The sequence below is a fragment of the Gigantopelta aegis genome, chromosome 14 (assembly GCF_016097555.1).
Source record: "Gigantopelta aegis isolate Gae_Host chromosome 14, Gae_host_genome, whole genome shotgun sequence".
Taxonomy (NCBI): domain Eukaryota; kingdom Metazoa; phylum Mollusca; class Gastropoda; order Neomphalida; family Peltospiridae; genus Gigantopelta; species Gigantopelta aegis.
Window position 1 is genome coordinate 15479764 of NC_054712.1, and position 17785 is coordinate 15497548.

Here is a 17785-nt window from a genome sequence, read left to right on the forward strand (position 1 = left end):
CAATGCGGTTCATCGTGAATATATTATTTTGATTCTATATTTCGTAAACTGTTGAAGACAATTTAAAACTGTGGTATAGCTGATGCTAAGTTCTGGACTTGCCATAAAAAAAACTATTTTACTTACGTAGGCAGTCAACCCCCCCCCCCCCCCCCCCCCCCCCCCCCCAACAAATAAACAAACGAAAAAAACACCCCAGGTCGCCTGTTGGATTGGGAGATACATTTTTTAACTCGTCCGTCAAAATTTTCACTCGCATTTGGCGAGCGGGTGAGTACTTTCTGCACGCCTGTTATTAGTCTTAATATACGTTTGTATTTCAAACTGAATCAAAGTTTAAATTACAGCCTACAGGCGACATTGCAGCTTTAAATGATTTAAATTTTAACCAGTCTATCACTTAATAAAAAACACATATTATACGATTTTTAGTTACTGGGGCATGACACAATGACTAGAGTAAAATGTAAGATACTTGCCCAAAATAATAAAAACAATAACAACGAACAAAGAAGCTAGCAGTGAGAAAAAAGAAAGAACAAATGTCTCCATCAAAATTGCTTATTTACTAGAGTTATATCCCCTGGTCTTTAAGGTCGGATCAAAACAACGGACCCATGTATTTTGCTGTGTAATATTTTCCTCCAATTTGTTATAGCCCCACATATTTGCCGAAAATTACATATGAAATTTACATTGTTTGTTTGTTTATTCAATTATTTATTTTAAACAGGTTTCTTTTCATCCGTGCCGGTGTGTGATTAAACAATTCATCAGTTCATGATTCGTTAGCCCGAGTACTGTGCCGTCTGAGAGCTAGACGGACATGCGTACGGTTATAATCGCTCTCTCAGTCAGAGATAACACTATATTATATATAACGAAAACACGGAATCTCTGCCTACCACCGGGTAGGCAAAGATCCCCGCTATAATTCAACAATATCCCTATGTTTGACGCTAAATACCACTACAGTGATCATTTTCGAGTTCGCCCATAACAAATATATCACATTGTAACCACTAATACACACACTAGAGGAAGAAACCCGACAGCACCCCCTTTTAATAATATTCAGGGTAAATAGGCCTACGTAAATGCTGGAGTTAAATACTTTTACAACGATCATTTTCTAGTTCGCTGATAATAAATATTTTACACATTAATCAGTAATACACACACAACAGGAAGAAACCCGCCAGCACCTACACGTTATTAACAGGAACGTTGTTGAAATGGGGTGCTGTTGGGTTTCTTCCTGTAGTGTGTGTATTAGTGGTTAATACGTGACATAATGGTCATTGACAAACTCGAAAATAAACAAGGTACTGTTATTTAAAGTCAAACAAAGGTGTATTGGTGTATTAGAGCGGTCATATTTGCTCACCCGCTGGTCGGCAGTGATTCCGTGTTTTCGTTAAATCATAACCGTGCACATGCTCGTCCAGCGCTTGGACGGCAGAGTACTCGGACTAATGGTTCATTTGTTCATAAACTCATTCATTGTCCATATAAAAAGAACAACATCCGTTGTCTCGAACATTTGAATAGTCGAATAGTAGCGTACTACGTTTTTGTTTTTAGTCAAACATCCATAACTTTGGGTTAAATATCCATACACAAGCAACATGTTCATTCGTTCATTCTCTCTCTCTCTCTCTCTCTCTCTCTCTCTCTCTCTCTCTCTCTCTCTCTCTCTCTCTCTCTCTCTCTCTCTCTCTCTCTCTCTCTCTCTCTCTCTCTCTCTCTCAGTAAACCCAGTAAAGGTGTCAGAATTGAGCATATTGATTATGATGTGTCTAAACAGGTAAGAATGGTGTTATTTTGCAAATCTATATTTTTAAAATCAAATACTCCCCCCCAAAAAACCCTACAACCCCCACCAAAACAACCCCCAACCCCCCACCCCACTTCTCCCACCCCACAACGCCCCCAAAACCACCACCAACAAAAACATTAAATTAATCAGTCTAATTTTAACTACCATATATATATATACATATATATATCAATCGATTCTATGCTAATCGATATAAATTTTGTCGAGGCACTACCGAGACAAATACCCATTAACCAAGCTAATAGTCACTGATTTAACAATACTATGCACTAATACGTTTTATAACATAAACAACACTAAGTATTTGTTTCTCTTGTTCGTATTTTGTTTTTCACTGGTTTTTGAAGGGGAGCAAAAACTAAGCAAGGCACCCCTTAAACCACGCTTTTTATATGGGTACGGTATAAATTCTTCGGTCTTTTTTTTTAATGTATGGAATACAGCTGAACTAGCTATTCTCAGTTACTTTTAATAAACAGAGCGTAAATATTATTTACAAGTGCCTGCAGTCCGGGTTGCCAGGCTGTCATATAATTATAAATACAGATTACTTCGACCATGGAATATAGTAATAAACAAATGCCACGCTCGAAGACTCGATGTGTAACACGACATACGATTGGACGAATGGTGATTCATTAGATGATTTGTGACAGGTCGCAGGATCGATGGTCCTCGATGGACACGCCCCCGTCTCAGCCACTGCCCCACCACTGGTCCACCAAAGGCCGTGGTATGTACTGTAGCAAAATGTATTTAACGAATCATGGTTTTGTCTACATCGTCGAGAGCGTATGGTTTGTTGCGAAATATGAAAGAAAGAAAGAAAAGAAAAAATAAGCAATAATTGATTCCTAATTTAGATTTTTCAGCTGTCTAGAAAGATGTACAGTATTCATTTTAACGCAGTGTATGTAACTGCTGTGCTTACAGCAGGCCTGTGACACACACCCCCCCCCCATTAATGAAGGCGTCTTATTATTTTTTTGACAGACTTAATACAACATTTTTGTTATTCTTTACTACTAGTACTATACTACCGCTAAAGACAAAAGAAAAAAGGTCAAACTATTAAAAGAAATATTGTGACCGATACACATTTATTTTCATTTCAACTTATTTTCGCGCTTATATCCAATTAAGGTTCAAGCACGCTGTCCTGGGTACATACCTCAGCTATCTGGGCAGTCTGTCCAGGACAGTGGGTTAGTTGTTAGTGAGAGCGAAGAGGGTGTAGTAATCTTAACACCTATCCACTGAGTCGTTAAAATTCGCTTTGGGTGAGAGCCGGTACCGGGCTGCGAACCCTGTATCTACCAGCCTTAATAATATGTCCGATGGCCTAACCACGACACCCCCGAGACCGGTGATATACATTTAACGTGGGGGAATTTAGCCAGGATGACAGAAGGGGAGACCACTCTATGTGAATAACGCTTCTAACGCTTTCGCTAAAAGTAAAAGTAAAATATATCATATAACCATGTAATTTTTGCAATGTATCTTCAAAATAAAAACGTTTGAGATTGTTTTTATTCTGAAAATACAAATAGTTAACGAATGTATTACACGTATGCTTCTACATGTCATTTGTGGCAGAGGGCTCTCAAGCCTGAACACTGGCGTAGGAAGCGGGGGAAGGGGGCAAGGGGGGATGTGCCCACCCCCCCCCCCCACCGTTTCAGATATTTTGCTTTATATTTGCTTTATAATAGTGTGCCTCCAACATATTCTGGCACCTTCCTACGCCACTGCGGCGAATACAGTGCTTCCCACAGGGTACGCCTTTTTTTCATACTGTGATACATGTACTACAAGTTAGTTATTTCTGGGCCGATTGTTTTCTAAATAGCACACAAAATATAGCGGGTTTTTTTTGTTTGTTTTTTAGGTTATTTCAAAAACACTTACTTTTTTTCTTATGTCAAACCAAACTGAAATTATTTACAAACAAACATTTGTAGGGCTAGGTAGGCTACATATGTCCGTCTATAGTCCGTCCCATCCTCTTATAAAAATGTTTTTTGATACGTAGGTTTATAGTAAAAGAACTACTGTTGAAAATTTGTGGAATTTCCAGTGTCCAATTTCAGAAGATTTCAACCCTATAACCACCCAATAGGGGCACGTATGATCTCTTGTTTTCTGGCAGAAAACCAGTATAGGCCAAAGTACTAAACACGATAGTCGATTGGCCCACTATGTTCTTTTCTTACATCCTGTAGCCTTTTGTTGCAAGATGAAATACACTTCTCTAGTGTGTCATATTTGTTCCCATGCCGATATTTCCCTGTCCACGGGATCTGTTTCCAAATTCTCGGAGTGACCGTCCCAAATTGAAAATTCTATTGGGGTATGTTGGTCGGAGGGGTGGGGATTACACTCGAAGGAATAAAGAAGTATTAATTATATCCTAGAAAATAAATGGGATTGTGGGCTGAAAAGAAAGTAGGCCAAGTACGGTAATCGCCGTCGTTTGTAGTAGGCCTAAGTACGGCAAATATTGAATAGGTTCTCATCGGTATAGCATTTTTTTGACATTACGTTTAGTCAGGTCAGATCAGGTCAGGTCAGGTCAAGTCGTAGGGTTTAACGTGCACATTCCGAGCAAGCTGTTGTTGCGCACGGCTGTCATGGGCGCAGATGTCGGCCTAAGCCGGCTCCTCCGTCCAAGACAGGATTACGTTTAGTATTGCAGGCCATTTTAAGTTGAATAGTATAGTATAGTATACCGTATAGTAAACTCATTCAATGTTCTGCATCACGTACTTCTGCTATTGAACTAAACAAAATGGGAATTTATGTATGTATATATATATATATATATATATATAAAACCAAAAACTGTGCTTACACCTACCCCCCCCCCCCCCGCACTACAGCGTGTGCCCCCTTGACATAATATGTTATCGCCCCCTCCTCTCCACCCACATACCTAATTTTGAAACGGACCATAAACCCAATGCGTCCCACCAGTTAATGTGAGTGAAGATCCTTGGGACTACTTCCATTTACAAACGAAGGCGGCAAACAGAAAACATGGCTCGTACGAGGAGGACCCGACGAAGGGAGTCTGGTGAGGAATCGCGCCCCACCCCGCCCAGGAGACACAGATACAACCTGAGATCGTGAGTCACACTTGCTATTGCTCTCATAGACATTTGTACACGTTTATTTACGAATAATGTATTATACTGTTGTTGTTGTGTTTTGTTTTTCTTTTGTTGGTGTGTTTTTAAACTTGTCTGGTACGCCTATATAGACGCCTATTGCAGCTTTGTAACCTGATCTATAAGATCAGTGTTTCAGTTCTCTAGGACACCTTAGCTTGGCCTGATTTGTCACGGAACTTCATTGAACTTGCCGAAAGCCATTTAGTAATAACTGACAGTGACAGTGTCATGTTTTGTTTATCGCCTAGGTAGTAAAAGTGTCCCACTCGCAGGTAGGGACATTCTTATTTGAGAAGCTATTTTAAGTTTCCCCAAGGGCTATCCACTCAAGGTTCCTGCATGCACTATCTATTACATTTAATGTTACATATTATATGACTGTAAATATCTCGTTTGCCCAGGGAAAAGAGCTGGCCTTGTCACTATTTGTAGTATCTCACTGATCAATATCTATAAAATCGGTGAACCATGGCGAAAATACAACTGGAACACTGGAGCGGATCTACCTTCCTGGCGAGGGGGAGGCGAAGAACTGAATTATATCTCTTGCTTCAGGTCTCTACTTAACCAAAATATAACAGGTACTTGGCGAAGAATTAAAAGGATTTGTATTTTCCAATGGAAATTTTAGAAATAACTAAATACAGGACTGCTAAAAATTACTCTTAACAGTAAGTAGCTCGGAGAACGAGCTGATTACTACATTAAAACTATGGTTTCATGTTGAAGATTGTCATCAACAACCCTAGCACAATCTAGACGTGTATAGTGGTCTACGAGGATCATCAACGACCCTAGCATGGAATGGATGTGTATTATATGGTCCACGGGGATCATCAACGACCCTATCACGACCTGGACGTGTATCGTGGTACAGGAGGATCATCAACGACCCTAGCACGGTCTGGACGTGTATCGTGGTCCACGGGGATCATTAACGACCCTAGCACGATCAGGACGTGTATCGTGGTCCACGGGGATCATTAACGACCCTAGCACGATCAGGACGTGTATCGTGGTCCACGGGGATCATTAACGACCCTAGCACGATCAGGACGTGTATCGTGGTCCACGGGGATCATCAACGCCCCTAGCACGGTCTGAACGTGTATCGTAGTCCACGGGGATCATTAACGACCCTAGCATGATATGGACGTGTACAATGGTCCACGAGGATCATTAACGACCCTAGCATGATATGGACGTGTATTATGTGGTCCACGAGAATCATCAGCGACCCTAGCATGATATGGACGTGTATTATGTGGTCCACGAGAATCATCAGCGACCCTAGCTTGATATGGACGTGTATTGTGGTCCACGAGGATCATTGGACGGGTCAAGCATAGTCCATAGTCCGTGATTGATCCTACGAACCTTCGCACCCGAGGCGAGCATTCTACAACTGGGCTACATCGTCCTCTCCGCTCGGTTCATTCATTCATTCATTTTAACTTATTTTCGTGCTTATATCCAATTAAGGTTAAAGCACGCTGTCATGGACACACACCTCAGCTATCTGGGCTCTCTGTCCAGGAGAGTGGGTTTGGTATTAGTGGTTAGTGATAGAAGAGGGTGTAGTGGTCGTACACCTACCCATTGAGTCGTTAAAACTCTCTCTGGGTGGGAGCCGGTACCGAAATGTGAACCCAGAATCTACCAGCCTTATGTCCGATGGCTAAACCACGGCACCACCGAGATCGGGCTCCGCTCGGTGTTTACAAAGACAGTTTTATTACACATATAATAATATAAAATAGCGGGGAGTGGGGGGCTTGTATTTCGAGCTGCTACAGACTAATATTAAGGCAAACAGACAAAACACTACTCTCTATATCTCCAGTTAAACACTATAGTCTCTTTAACGAGCAACGAGGTCAACAGTCAAAAGAACAAAGAACAGCGGCGAATCCAGAAGAGGGTGTGGTCACGCCCCCTTTTTAGTCCAATTGTTACTCTTTCTACTGTGTTTTGTGATAACGATGTTAATATAGAACAAAATTGTGCTTTATAAAAGAGGTCAAAGCATTTTTCCATTACCTGTGTTTTTATTTTCGGTTCTTTGTCTTGTGTGCCCCCCCCCCCCCTCTTCTAGTTCAGCCGTTAAGGTTAGAGAGATATAACCTTGAAAACCTGTTTTAATACCTGTATGGACCAGGTAGTGGTATATCACTACTAACGCTTTTGTTGACAGGCGAGTCGTAAATAATACACGCCGAGTATGAAAAATCAATAGAAATAGATAAAATAGAAATTGTAAGGGCGGATTGAGAGGGTTGACACTGATGGTGAATACATAACAAATTGTATTTTTATTTATTTAATATGTACACTTAAATTAATACTTGGTTAAACAAAACCGATCTCGCATCTCTGCGATTCCGTCGTACGATAAAATCTGATTAAACAGCTGATATGATAATGCTGATTCTTATTTGTCAGGGTAGGGTCTACCGTACGATAGAATTAGTGTCGAGAGAATGTTAAAGTTTGTTTTGTTTAACGACACCTCTAGAGCACATCGATTTATTAATCATCGGCTATTGCATGTCAAATGTTTAGTAATCCTGACATATAGTCTAAGAGAGGAAACCCGCTAAAAAAAATCATTTTTAGCAAAGGATATCTTTATATATGCACCATCTCACAGACAGGATAGCACATACCACGGACTTTCATATACCAGTCGTGGTGCACTGACTGGAACAAAAAATAGCCCAGTGGGCCCACCGACGGGGATCGATCCTAGACCTACCGCGCTGGTGTCGGATGAAAGTCTTTTTAGAATTTCAACAGCTCTTGTACAAACGTGTATGCGATATTCAGGGACCGGAGAACGTGGAGTGGGGGGAGCGGTGATCATGACCTCCAATTTTCCCTGTTAATGTGCCCAAAAAGGTGGAAATGCCGTTTTGAAAACCTGGAAAAACAATTCACAAATAAGCACGCCCCTCCCCCATAACCTCTTTAACTCGCTCGATCCCTTCGAACACTAAAACATTTCCATCACCTGGGCCATTGCCCTGACAGTGCACCACCCTTTCAAATACACTCCTTGGGCGCTAATGTCTTTAACTAAGTTCATGATGATATCTGAGAACAATATCGGGCGTTCATAATACCCGGAACGGAACGACGAATGTAGTATAGGATAGGTAGGTAATAAGGATTTACGTGCACATATACCACGAAGGTTTCACGCACGCCTATCATGGGCTTACTCTCTGACTTCGCCAGTGACTGAGTCCAGGACAGGAAAGGGGGGGGGTAAGTTTGAGGTGGACGGAATTTGGAATAAAGCCATTTAGTAACTTAGCTTAGTAACTGGTTCAACGTGTCCATATACCACTAGTGTTTCGAACACGCCTATCCCGATTCCGGCCTCCGATAGGATCGGGGGTCTGACTCGGGACCCATTTAGTAAAGGTCCAGCGAGTGCGTGGACCGACAAGTAGACACCAAGTAATAGCCGCGATGTAATTGGCTGAAGTTCGATTCCTTGGGTCTACCTGTAAAAAACCTAAGTCTACGGAGAATAACTGCATCCCAATCATGTCCGGACTAAGAATTTAAATCCAAAGATAGGTTTGACTGCTCGGTCTAAAAGGTTTTAAGGTGATTTGAGTAATTGAATGGGCGCCAAAATGAAGTGCAGGGACTATTTATAAAAAACTAAACATAAGAATTTTGAAGCTCTGCCGAAAAATGTTAAAGTCCAACTAAGCCCAGAAAAGGAGGTTACCTGTCCTAGTTAAGGTTGGCGCAGCATGACTCATGGCGAAGTGATGGATTGTTCAGGCCTGAAGTTGGGGAGTCCTTCAGTCAACAGCTTGATGTTTCTGTCGATGGCTCCTGGATAGATGTCCCGCAGTACCATCTTTAGGATGCGATGAATGGTCGCGTTGGACATCGATGGCATCAGGAGTCCCTGCCTGTACAGTCCGTCCTGTTGTGCTGTCACGTAGAGTTGATTTGAGTGGAGGGCTGTCTGTAGATGGTACTTCCCCTGTCCTGTTGGAAGTTGGCGCCAATGCTCGTCTGCCCAAGGTCCCTTGAGGTGCTTGCAGTCGGTGAAGTCTCCGATGACCGCTCCTCGGTACCTTGATGGAAGCTTGTCGCAGACGAGAATCCAGTCGGGTTGGTCGGATGTCTTCGGTATGGTGGCCGCCGACATCTTTCTCCTCTTGGGCTCTCGCTGGACCGCCGCTGGAACAGCAACAACTGCCGGAGGTGCTGATGGGCTTGCCGGGGGGTCAATATGGACCACGTGTCCCGTCTCCATCTGAGCTGGTACGTCTACAGGAGGGGCCGCCACTGTCAGTGGAGCTGACAGCTTTGGTCCCCCCTGGGCCGCTCCTGGCGAGTACTTCGGTCGAATGGGTGGGGGCGGCCGCGCAGAATGAACCGCCCCCGGTGGTGTAGCCACCGGATTTGGATCACCCTGCACCGCCCCTGTCGGTCTCGTCCTCCTCTTCGGAACAGGTGGGGCCGCCCCTGGCGGTTGAGCCGCCAAGTTAGCCCCCCCCCCCCGCGTAGTCTTAGGTCGCCTCCTCCGTCTTCTGCTCGGTGAACGTCGCTTCCTATCAGCGCCGTAGAGTAGCGCGATAGTAGCCGAGTCGCCATTGTGCTCAATGCGATACTTGGACAATGGCCCAAGCGTACGCAGCACAGCCCCTAGGGTGGGGGGTGGGGGGGGGGGGGGGAGAGAGAAATCACCACGTTCTCGGAACACAACTTCATTGTTCGAGAGTCAGTACAGAAGTCGGTAGTATAGGAGGGGTGTTTTTTTTTTTTTTTTTTTTTTTTTTTTTTTTTTTTTTTTTTTTTTTTTTTTTTTTTTTTTTCGCGCCGCGCACACTACAATCCACTGATCACGGAGTTTTACGGACTACCAGTCGAGAACCTCTATAGTGAGGAAAGAGACCGGAACGAATATGAAAGTGTTGGTGGTGGTGTGTGTGTGTGTGTGTGGGGGGGGGGGGTGAGAGACTATAAGCTATTTCAAAAAGCTTACAGCATTAATACATGTAACTTAAAAATTACTTAGAAACAAATCTGAAGCAGATTGAATTGTGGTTCACTATGAAAATTTATGACGAAGTACTATACCCATACCATGATGTAATTTTGTTTTCGTTTATACTTATTTTCGTGCTTAGATCCAATTAAGGTTCAAGCACGCTGTCCTGGACACACAAACCTCAGCTATCTGGGCTGTCTGTTAGTAATTTATTTGTTAGTTGAGAGAAGTCGGTGTAGTGGTCTTACACCTACCCATATATAAAAGACCCCTTGCTACTAATGGAAAACTGTAGCGGGTTTTTTCTCTAAGACTATATGTAAAAATTACCAAATGTTTGACACCCAATAGCCGATGATTAATAAATCAATGTGCTCTAGTGGTGTCGTTAAACAAAAACATTCCGTTTGAGATCACATTGTACTGAGAGAGAGAGAGAGAGAGAGAGAGAGAGAGAGAGAGAGAGAGAGAGAGAGAGAGAGTTTATATTCAGTTATGCCCGTGTCATTAGCGCTCTACCTATGAGCTACATGCTGCCTCCAACCCACTTTGCCTTCTATTCCCCAACACGACTGGCATATCAAAGGCCGTGGTATGTGCTCTCCTATCTGTGGACGGTGTATATAAAAGGTCCCTAGCGGGTGTCCTCTCTAAGACTATTTGTCAAAATTACCAAATGTTTAACATCCACTAGCCGATGATTAATAAATTAATGCACTCTAGTGGTGTCGTTAAAAACCCCCCAAACAAACGTCTTCTGTTTTTATCCAGCCGGAGAAGACCTCATATTACTGTGACCTGCTTATTATTTCCCACTATATCACCAGAGTACACTGACAGTGCTCACACTGAGGTGGAGGGTCCGTCTGCAAGATAAATGACTGTGTCAAGTATACATACATGACCGAAATAGTCTTGTGTCGTGCTCGCATTCGTCATACATACTTAACACATTCATTTATCTTGAAGAAAGATGCTCCACCTGTGTGAGCACTGTCAGTGTACTCTGGCGGTACACCACATTTTTAGTGGAAAGCAATCATCTGAAGCAAACTATAAAATATATATTTGGTAGAAGAAATGTGGTAAAATCATTTTGATTCCATCCCGAACTTGTGACGAAATTTTAAAGAGATATTAAAGTTTATCCCAAATTTTAAACTTGTCTGTGATATTTAGATTTTTTTTTTTTACGCAGGTCTTTACACTATTTTATTTGAAGTCGAATTTTTATATTGATGTTGATCTTCACATCATTGGTTTGACATCCAATGTATTTTTTTAGTGTTAGTGTGTCGTTCAACATTTATTTATTTATTTATTTATTCATTCATTCATTCATTCATTCATTCATTCATTCATTCATTCATTCATTCATTCATGGGACGGGATTTATCTCAGTCGGTTGAGCGCTCGCCTAAGGTGTTTGTGTCGCAGGATGAAACCACCTCGGTGGATCTATTTAACTGATTATGTTTTTCTCTCGTTCCAACCAGTGCACCACAACTGATCAAAGGCTGTGGTATGTGCTTTCCTGTCTGTGTGGGAAAGTACATATATAAAGATCTGGGATCGATCCCTGTCGGTGGGCCCATAGGGCTATTTCTCGTTTCAGTCAGTGCACCACTACTGGTGTATCAAAGGCCGTGGTATGTGCTATCCTGTCTGTTGGCTGGTGCAAATAAAATATCTTTTGCAACTAATGGAAAAAATGTAACGGGTTTCCTCTCTAAGACAATTTGTCAAAAATATCAAATGTTTGACATCCAATAGCCGATGATTAATACATCAATGTGCTCTAGAGGTGTCGTTAAACAAATGAAACTTTTACTTTTAACATCTTGTTTTTCTCCCATCTCTTTCAGACGGTCAAGACGTTTGAAGCTGCTGGGGGGTGACCAGGAGGGCAGAAGACCGACTATATCAGACGAGGAGTTCAGAAAGAAAATAAAATCTCTTATAGTCGTTGAACAACGTAAGTACACAGAAGCACTGCATTTACACATTTGTTTGGAGTCGATTCCCCATGAACACAATTGAAAATGATTATGTTTTGGCTATATCCAGTGCAAGGTTAAAGCGTTCTGTCCTGTTTGTGAAAGAGAAGTCTTTATGAAGTTTATGCACCTCTCCAATGATACATGCAATTCAGTCTTGGATGGAAGTTTGTTTGTTTTGTTTTAACGACACCACTAGAGCACAATGATTAATGAATCATCGGCTATTGGATGTCAAACATTTGGTAATTTTGACATATAGTCTTTGAGAGGAAACCCGCTAAATTTTTCCATTAGTAGCAAGGGATCTTTTATATGCACCATCCCACATACAGGATAGCACATACCACGGCCTTTGAGATACCAATTGTGGTGCACTGGCTGGAACGAGAAATAGCCCAATGGGCCCACCAACGGCCTTTGTCCAGTTGTGGTGCACTAGTTGCAACGAAAAAAATCCCAACCCAATCAGCTGAATGGATCCACCGGGGTGGTTCGATTCTGCGACGCACACACCTCAAGCTAACACTCAACCGACTGATCTAAATCCCGCTCCCTCTCTTGGTTGGAGAAGTAGCGCAATGGGCCCACTGATGGGAAGCCCTCATAGAAGTCCTATGTATTCTAGTAATACAGTTGATCATTTCTGCTAACCCAGACCACAAATCAACTAACCAGGACAAAGAGCTAGTGGATTTGTCTCACCCTGGACAGACGGTCTGCGTTGGATAGATCCACGTTGGATCGGCGGCGGATATGTCCAGCGATGACCGTCTGCGACCAGGTTGAGACTGTTGAAGTGTTCGCCCAGCATACACATCTACCAACTACTGAGTGCAGTGTGCACGATGACGTCATCACTACGGTTTTGTCAGTAGGTGTGTGTACTCCGCGTCAAAATAGTTTTTGTTATTGTTTTTTCAAAGCGCAGATTTTTCACGTTACTTGTATTTAAAATCTTAAGATATGATCTTTTGTTTTTTTAAATACCCGGTAGCTCTTTTCAATATCCACAATGTGTGCAAATCTAACGTGGCCATTTAAAGGACCCTTACCATTTTGTTCTGCAATAAAGTAGAGCGAGTGTTATGTGATGACTTCCAACTAAACCTGGCGCTTCAGTTCGTTTAGCAAATCCTCTACAAACAATTATGCTTTTATTTTAGCTAAAACCTTAAAAGTATCAAGTGTAGACCTTCATAAGGACGACAATCAAGAAGCTCACCACACGAGTGAATATGAAATAGAGGACCTCGTGATTAGGAGAGGGCAGGGCTTCGATGTGTCAATCACCTTTGACAGACCAAACACAGACACTGACGTCATCATTCTTCAGTTTTCAACAGGTATCAGCATATAGGCTTAAATATTATTAGTAGTGGTATCATTACTTTAATTTGCTTTATATTAATACCCTATTCCCTCTTTTCTCACTGGAATTCAAGCTAATTTCTTCAACTATCGCTCTCGCAATTTTTAGAGGTCTGTGGAAAGAAAAAAAATGTTTTATTTAACGACGCACTCAACGCATTTTATTTACGGATATATTGCGTCAAACATATGGTTAAGGAATACACAGATATTGAGAGAGGAAACCCGCTGTCGCCACTTCATGGGCTACTCTTTTCGACTAGCAGCAAGGGATATTTTATATGCACCATCCCACAGACAGGATAGTACATACCACGGCCTTTGTTACACCAGTTGTGGAGCACTGGTTGGAACGAGAAATAGCCCAAATGGGCCCACCGACGGGAATCGATCCTGGATCGATCGTGCATCAAGCGAGCGTTGTACCACCGAGCTACGTCCTGCCCCATCTGAGGCATGTATGCTAGTTACTGTTGATATTAGAAACACTTGAACCACATACCGTGTCCCTCCACCCCCCCCCCCCCCCCCCCCCCCCTTAGTGCCGTGTAACAGACGAGCTTCATTAGCTGATGATGACACGGAATCAGCGTAAGTGCATGGGTATTCACGATGAACAATAATACAACAAGGATTCAGTTGATTAGAAACTATTTCACTCTGTCGCAGGCCCGCGTCCTCAGGAAAGCAAGGGAACACTTATACAAGTTCCTGTCAAGTCCAAGCCAGACGGACCTCGAAGATGGACGGCCGCGTCCTTCTCGGCAGACGGCAAAACGGTGAAGGTCAAGGTCGTTCCTGCCGCCAACGCCATAGTAGGTCAGTACCGAGTTCACGTGGTGACCAAGTGTTCGGGAAGCGAGTCGAAGCTGCTGACGCGGTTTGAGCTGCCGGACGAAGACATCTACGTGATCTTCAACCCATGGTGCCGGGACGACGACGTCTACCTCGCCGACGTCGAGAGCCGCGAGGAGTACGTCCTCAACGATCACGGCGCCATTTGGATCGGGTCAGCCAGGAACAACGCGCCGAGACCGTGGAATTTTGGACAGGTATGACGTGTGCATGTTTGTAGTTCTTTGTATCCCCACAGCTCCTTACACTGTGGTTTTACATAAATATATATAAATAATAGTTTCATATACTTACCATTTGTGACACCCAATAGTCGATGTGTATTTTTGTGCTGGGGTGTCGTTAAACATTCATTCATTCATTTATTCATTGTAGGGGCACCTACGGTTTCTGTTTTGGACAGGTATGATGTGTGTATGTTTGCAGTACTTTGTAGGGACACCCACGGTTTGTATTGTGGACAGCTTTGACATGTGGGCATGTTTACAGTACTTTGTAGGGACACCCACGGTTTGTATTGTGGACAGCTTTGACATGTGAATGTTTACAGTACTTTGTAGGGACACCCACGGTTTGTATTGTGGATAGCTTTGACATGTGTGCATGTTTACAGTACTTTGTAGGGACACCCACGGTTTGTATTGTGGACAGCTTTGACATGTGTGCATGTTTACAGTACTTTGTAGGGACACCCACGGTTTGTATTGTGGACAGCTTTGACATGTGTGCATGTTTACAGTACTTTGTAGGGACACCCACGGTTTGTATTGTGGACAGCTTTGACATGTGTGTATGTTTACAGTACTTTGTAGGGACACCCACGGTTTGTATTGTGGACAGCTTTGACATGTGTGCATGTTTACAGTACTTTGTAGGGACACCCACGGTTTGTATTGTGGACAGCTTTGACATGTGTGCATGTTTACAGTACTTTGTAGGGACACCCACGGTTTGTATTGTGGACAGGTATGACATGTGTGTATGTTTACAGTACTTTGTAGGGACACCCACGGTTTGTATTGTGGACAGGTATGACGTGTGTGCATGTTTGCAGTACTTTGTAAGGACACCTACGGTTTGTATTGTGGACAGGTATGACATGTGTGTATGTTTACAGTACTTTGTAGGGACACCCACGGTTTGTAGTGCGGACAGGTATGACGTGTGTATGTTTACAGTACTTTGTAGGGACACCTACGGTTTGTATTTTGGACAGTTATGACGTGTGTATGTTTGCAGTACTTTGTAAGGACACCTACGGTTTGTATTTTGGACAAGTATGACGTGGGCATGTTTGCAGTACTTTGTAGGGACACCTGCGGTTTGTAGTGTGGACAGGTATGACGTGTGCATGTTTGCAGTACTTTGTAGGGACACCTGCGGTTTGTGTGGACTCTGTCCTGTACAGAGATATGACTGATGTACGAACAGTGTTGCCTGAATATTTTACACATATTTTAAAATAAATAAAAGGAGCACGTTCGATAAAACTGAAAATCTTCAATATATCATTTGACGACTCATGTCTAGATCAACGTCTCCATGGTGACTATGTTTTGATATAAGAGGAAATCTACACTATTTCAGTTTGACGACCCATGTCTAGATCAACGTCTCCATGGTGACTGTATGTTTTGATATAAGAGGAATTCTACACTATTTCAGTTTGACGACTCATGTCTAGATCAACGTCTCCATGGTGACTGTATGTTTTGATATGAGAGGAAATCTACACTATTTCAGTTTGACGACTCATGTCTAGATCAACGACTCATGTCTAGATCAACGTCTCATGTTTTAAAAATTATTTGTTATTGGGTTTTTGTGTTTTAGTGTGTGTGTGTGTGTGTGTGTGTGTGTGTGTGTGTGTGTGTGTGTGTGTGTGAGTATTTTAGATAAAACTGAAAATCTTCAATATATCATTTGACGACTCATGTCTAGATCAACGTTTCCATGGTGACTGTATGTTTTGATATAAGAGGAAATCTACACTATTTTAGTCTGACGACCCATGTCTAGATCAACGTCTCCATGGTGACTGTATGTTTTGATATAAGAGGAAATCTACACTATTTCAGTTTGACGACTCATGTCTAGATCAACGTCTCCATGGTGACTGTATGTTTTGATATGAGAGGAAATCTACACTATTTCAGTTTGACGACTCATGTCTAGATCAACGACTCATGTCTAGATCAACGTCTCGTGTTTTAAAAATCATTTGTTATTGGGTTTTTGTGTTTTATTGTGTGTGTGTGTGTGTGTGTGTGTGTGTGAGAGAGAGAGAGTATTTTAGATAAAACTGAAAATCTTCAATATATCATTTGACGACTCATGTCTAGATCAACGTCTCCATGGTGACTGTATGTTTTTATATAAGAGGAAATCTACACTATTTCAGTTTGACGACCCATGTCTAGATCAACGTCTCCATGGTAACTATGTTTTTATATAAGAGGAAATCTACACTGTTTCAGTTTGACCACTCATGTCTAGATCAACGTCTCCATGGTGACTGTATGTTTTTATATAAGAGGAAATCTACACTATTTCAGTTTGACGACCCATGTCTAGATCAACGTCTCCATGGTAACTGTATGTTTTTATATAAGAGGAAATCTACACTGTTTCAGTTTGACCACTCATGTCTAGATCAACGTCTCCATGGTGACTGTATGTTTTTATATAAGAGGAAATCTACACTATTTCAGTTTGACGACCCATGCCTGGATGCCGCGCTGATTCTGCTGGACAGAGCGGAACTCGGCGACTCAGCTCGACGCAGTCCCGTGGCCATTACCAGAACTTTGACAGCACAGGTAAATAAGGACCGTAATTGGGATCGATCCCCGTCGGTGGGCCCATTGAGGTATTTCTCGTTCCAGCGACTAGTCAAAACATGTTACCTCGTCTTTCTATCTCAGTGCTATATAGGGGCGCGACGTAGCCCAGTGGTAAAGCGCTTGCTTCATGCGTGGTCGGTCTGGGATCGATCCCCTTCGGTGGGCCCATCGGACTATGTCTCGTTTCAGCCAGCACACCACGACTGGTATACTAAAGGCCGTGATATGTGCTGTCCTGTCTGTGGGATGGTGCATATAAAAGATCCCTTGCTGCTAATAAAAAAAAATAAAAAAAATAAAAATGTAGCGGGTATCCTCTCTAAGACTATATGTTAAAATCACCAAAAGTTTAACATTCAATAGCCGATGATTAATAAATCAATGTGCTTTAATAGTGTCATTAAAGAAAACAAACTTTAATTTTACATTCCGCTAATGATTACTTACTGTGCAGTCACCGAGTTAGTCAGTTAGCCTACCTGATATATCTAATATTATGTGGAACCTTATAATTCTCACCAAGGATTATCGACCTTTATTTTTCTCAAAAGCAGTTAAGTACACTAAAGTTTCCCGTAGGTTCTCTGTTCAGTATTAAATTAAATTATCTAAACTTACTTATATTATCTTATACATTTTGTTTTTTTAAAAATACGTTCTGGTCAGTACATAATTAATTTTGGCAC

At 42.2% G+C, this 17785-nt stretch overlaps 1 protein-coding gene across 4 annotated transcripts in view; it reads left to right on the plus strand.

The window, feature by feature from the left end:
• The first annotated feature begins 3262 nt into the window (after window positions 1–3262).
• The window catches only part of LOC121388102 (protein-glutamine gamma-glutamyltransferase K-like), a 40016-nt gene continuing 25493 nt past the window's right edge, over window positions 3263–17785 (plus strand). Inside the window, exons 1-6 of one of the 4 annotated variants that reach the window (XM_041519317.1) lie at window positions 3263–3297; window positions 4817–4968; window positions 11899–12008; window positions 13197–13376; window positions 14071–14453; window positions 16968–17075. In XM_041519317.1, the coding sequence (XP_041375251.1) occupies window positions 4880–4968; window positions 11899–12008; window positions 13197–13376; window positions 14071–14453; window positions 16968–17075 (870 nt within the window). In that variant the 5' untranslated portion in view covers window positions 3263–3297; window positions 4817–4879. Of the gene's footprint in view, window positions 3304–4798; window positions 4969–11898; window positions 12009–13196; window positions 13377–14070; window positions 14454–16967; window positions 17076–17785 lie in introns of those variants that run through there. The other 3 variants (XM_041519320.1, XM_041519321.1, XM_041519319.1) reach the window with 3 other exon arrangements.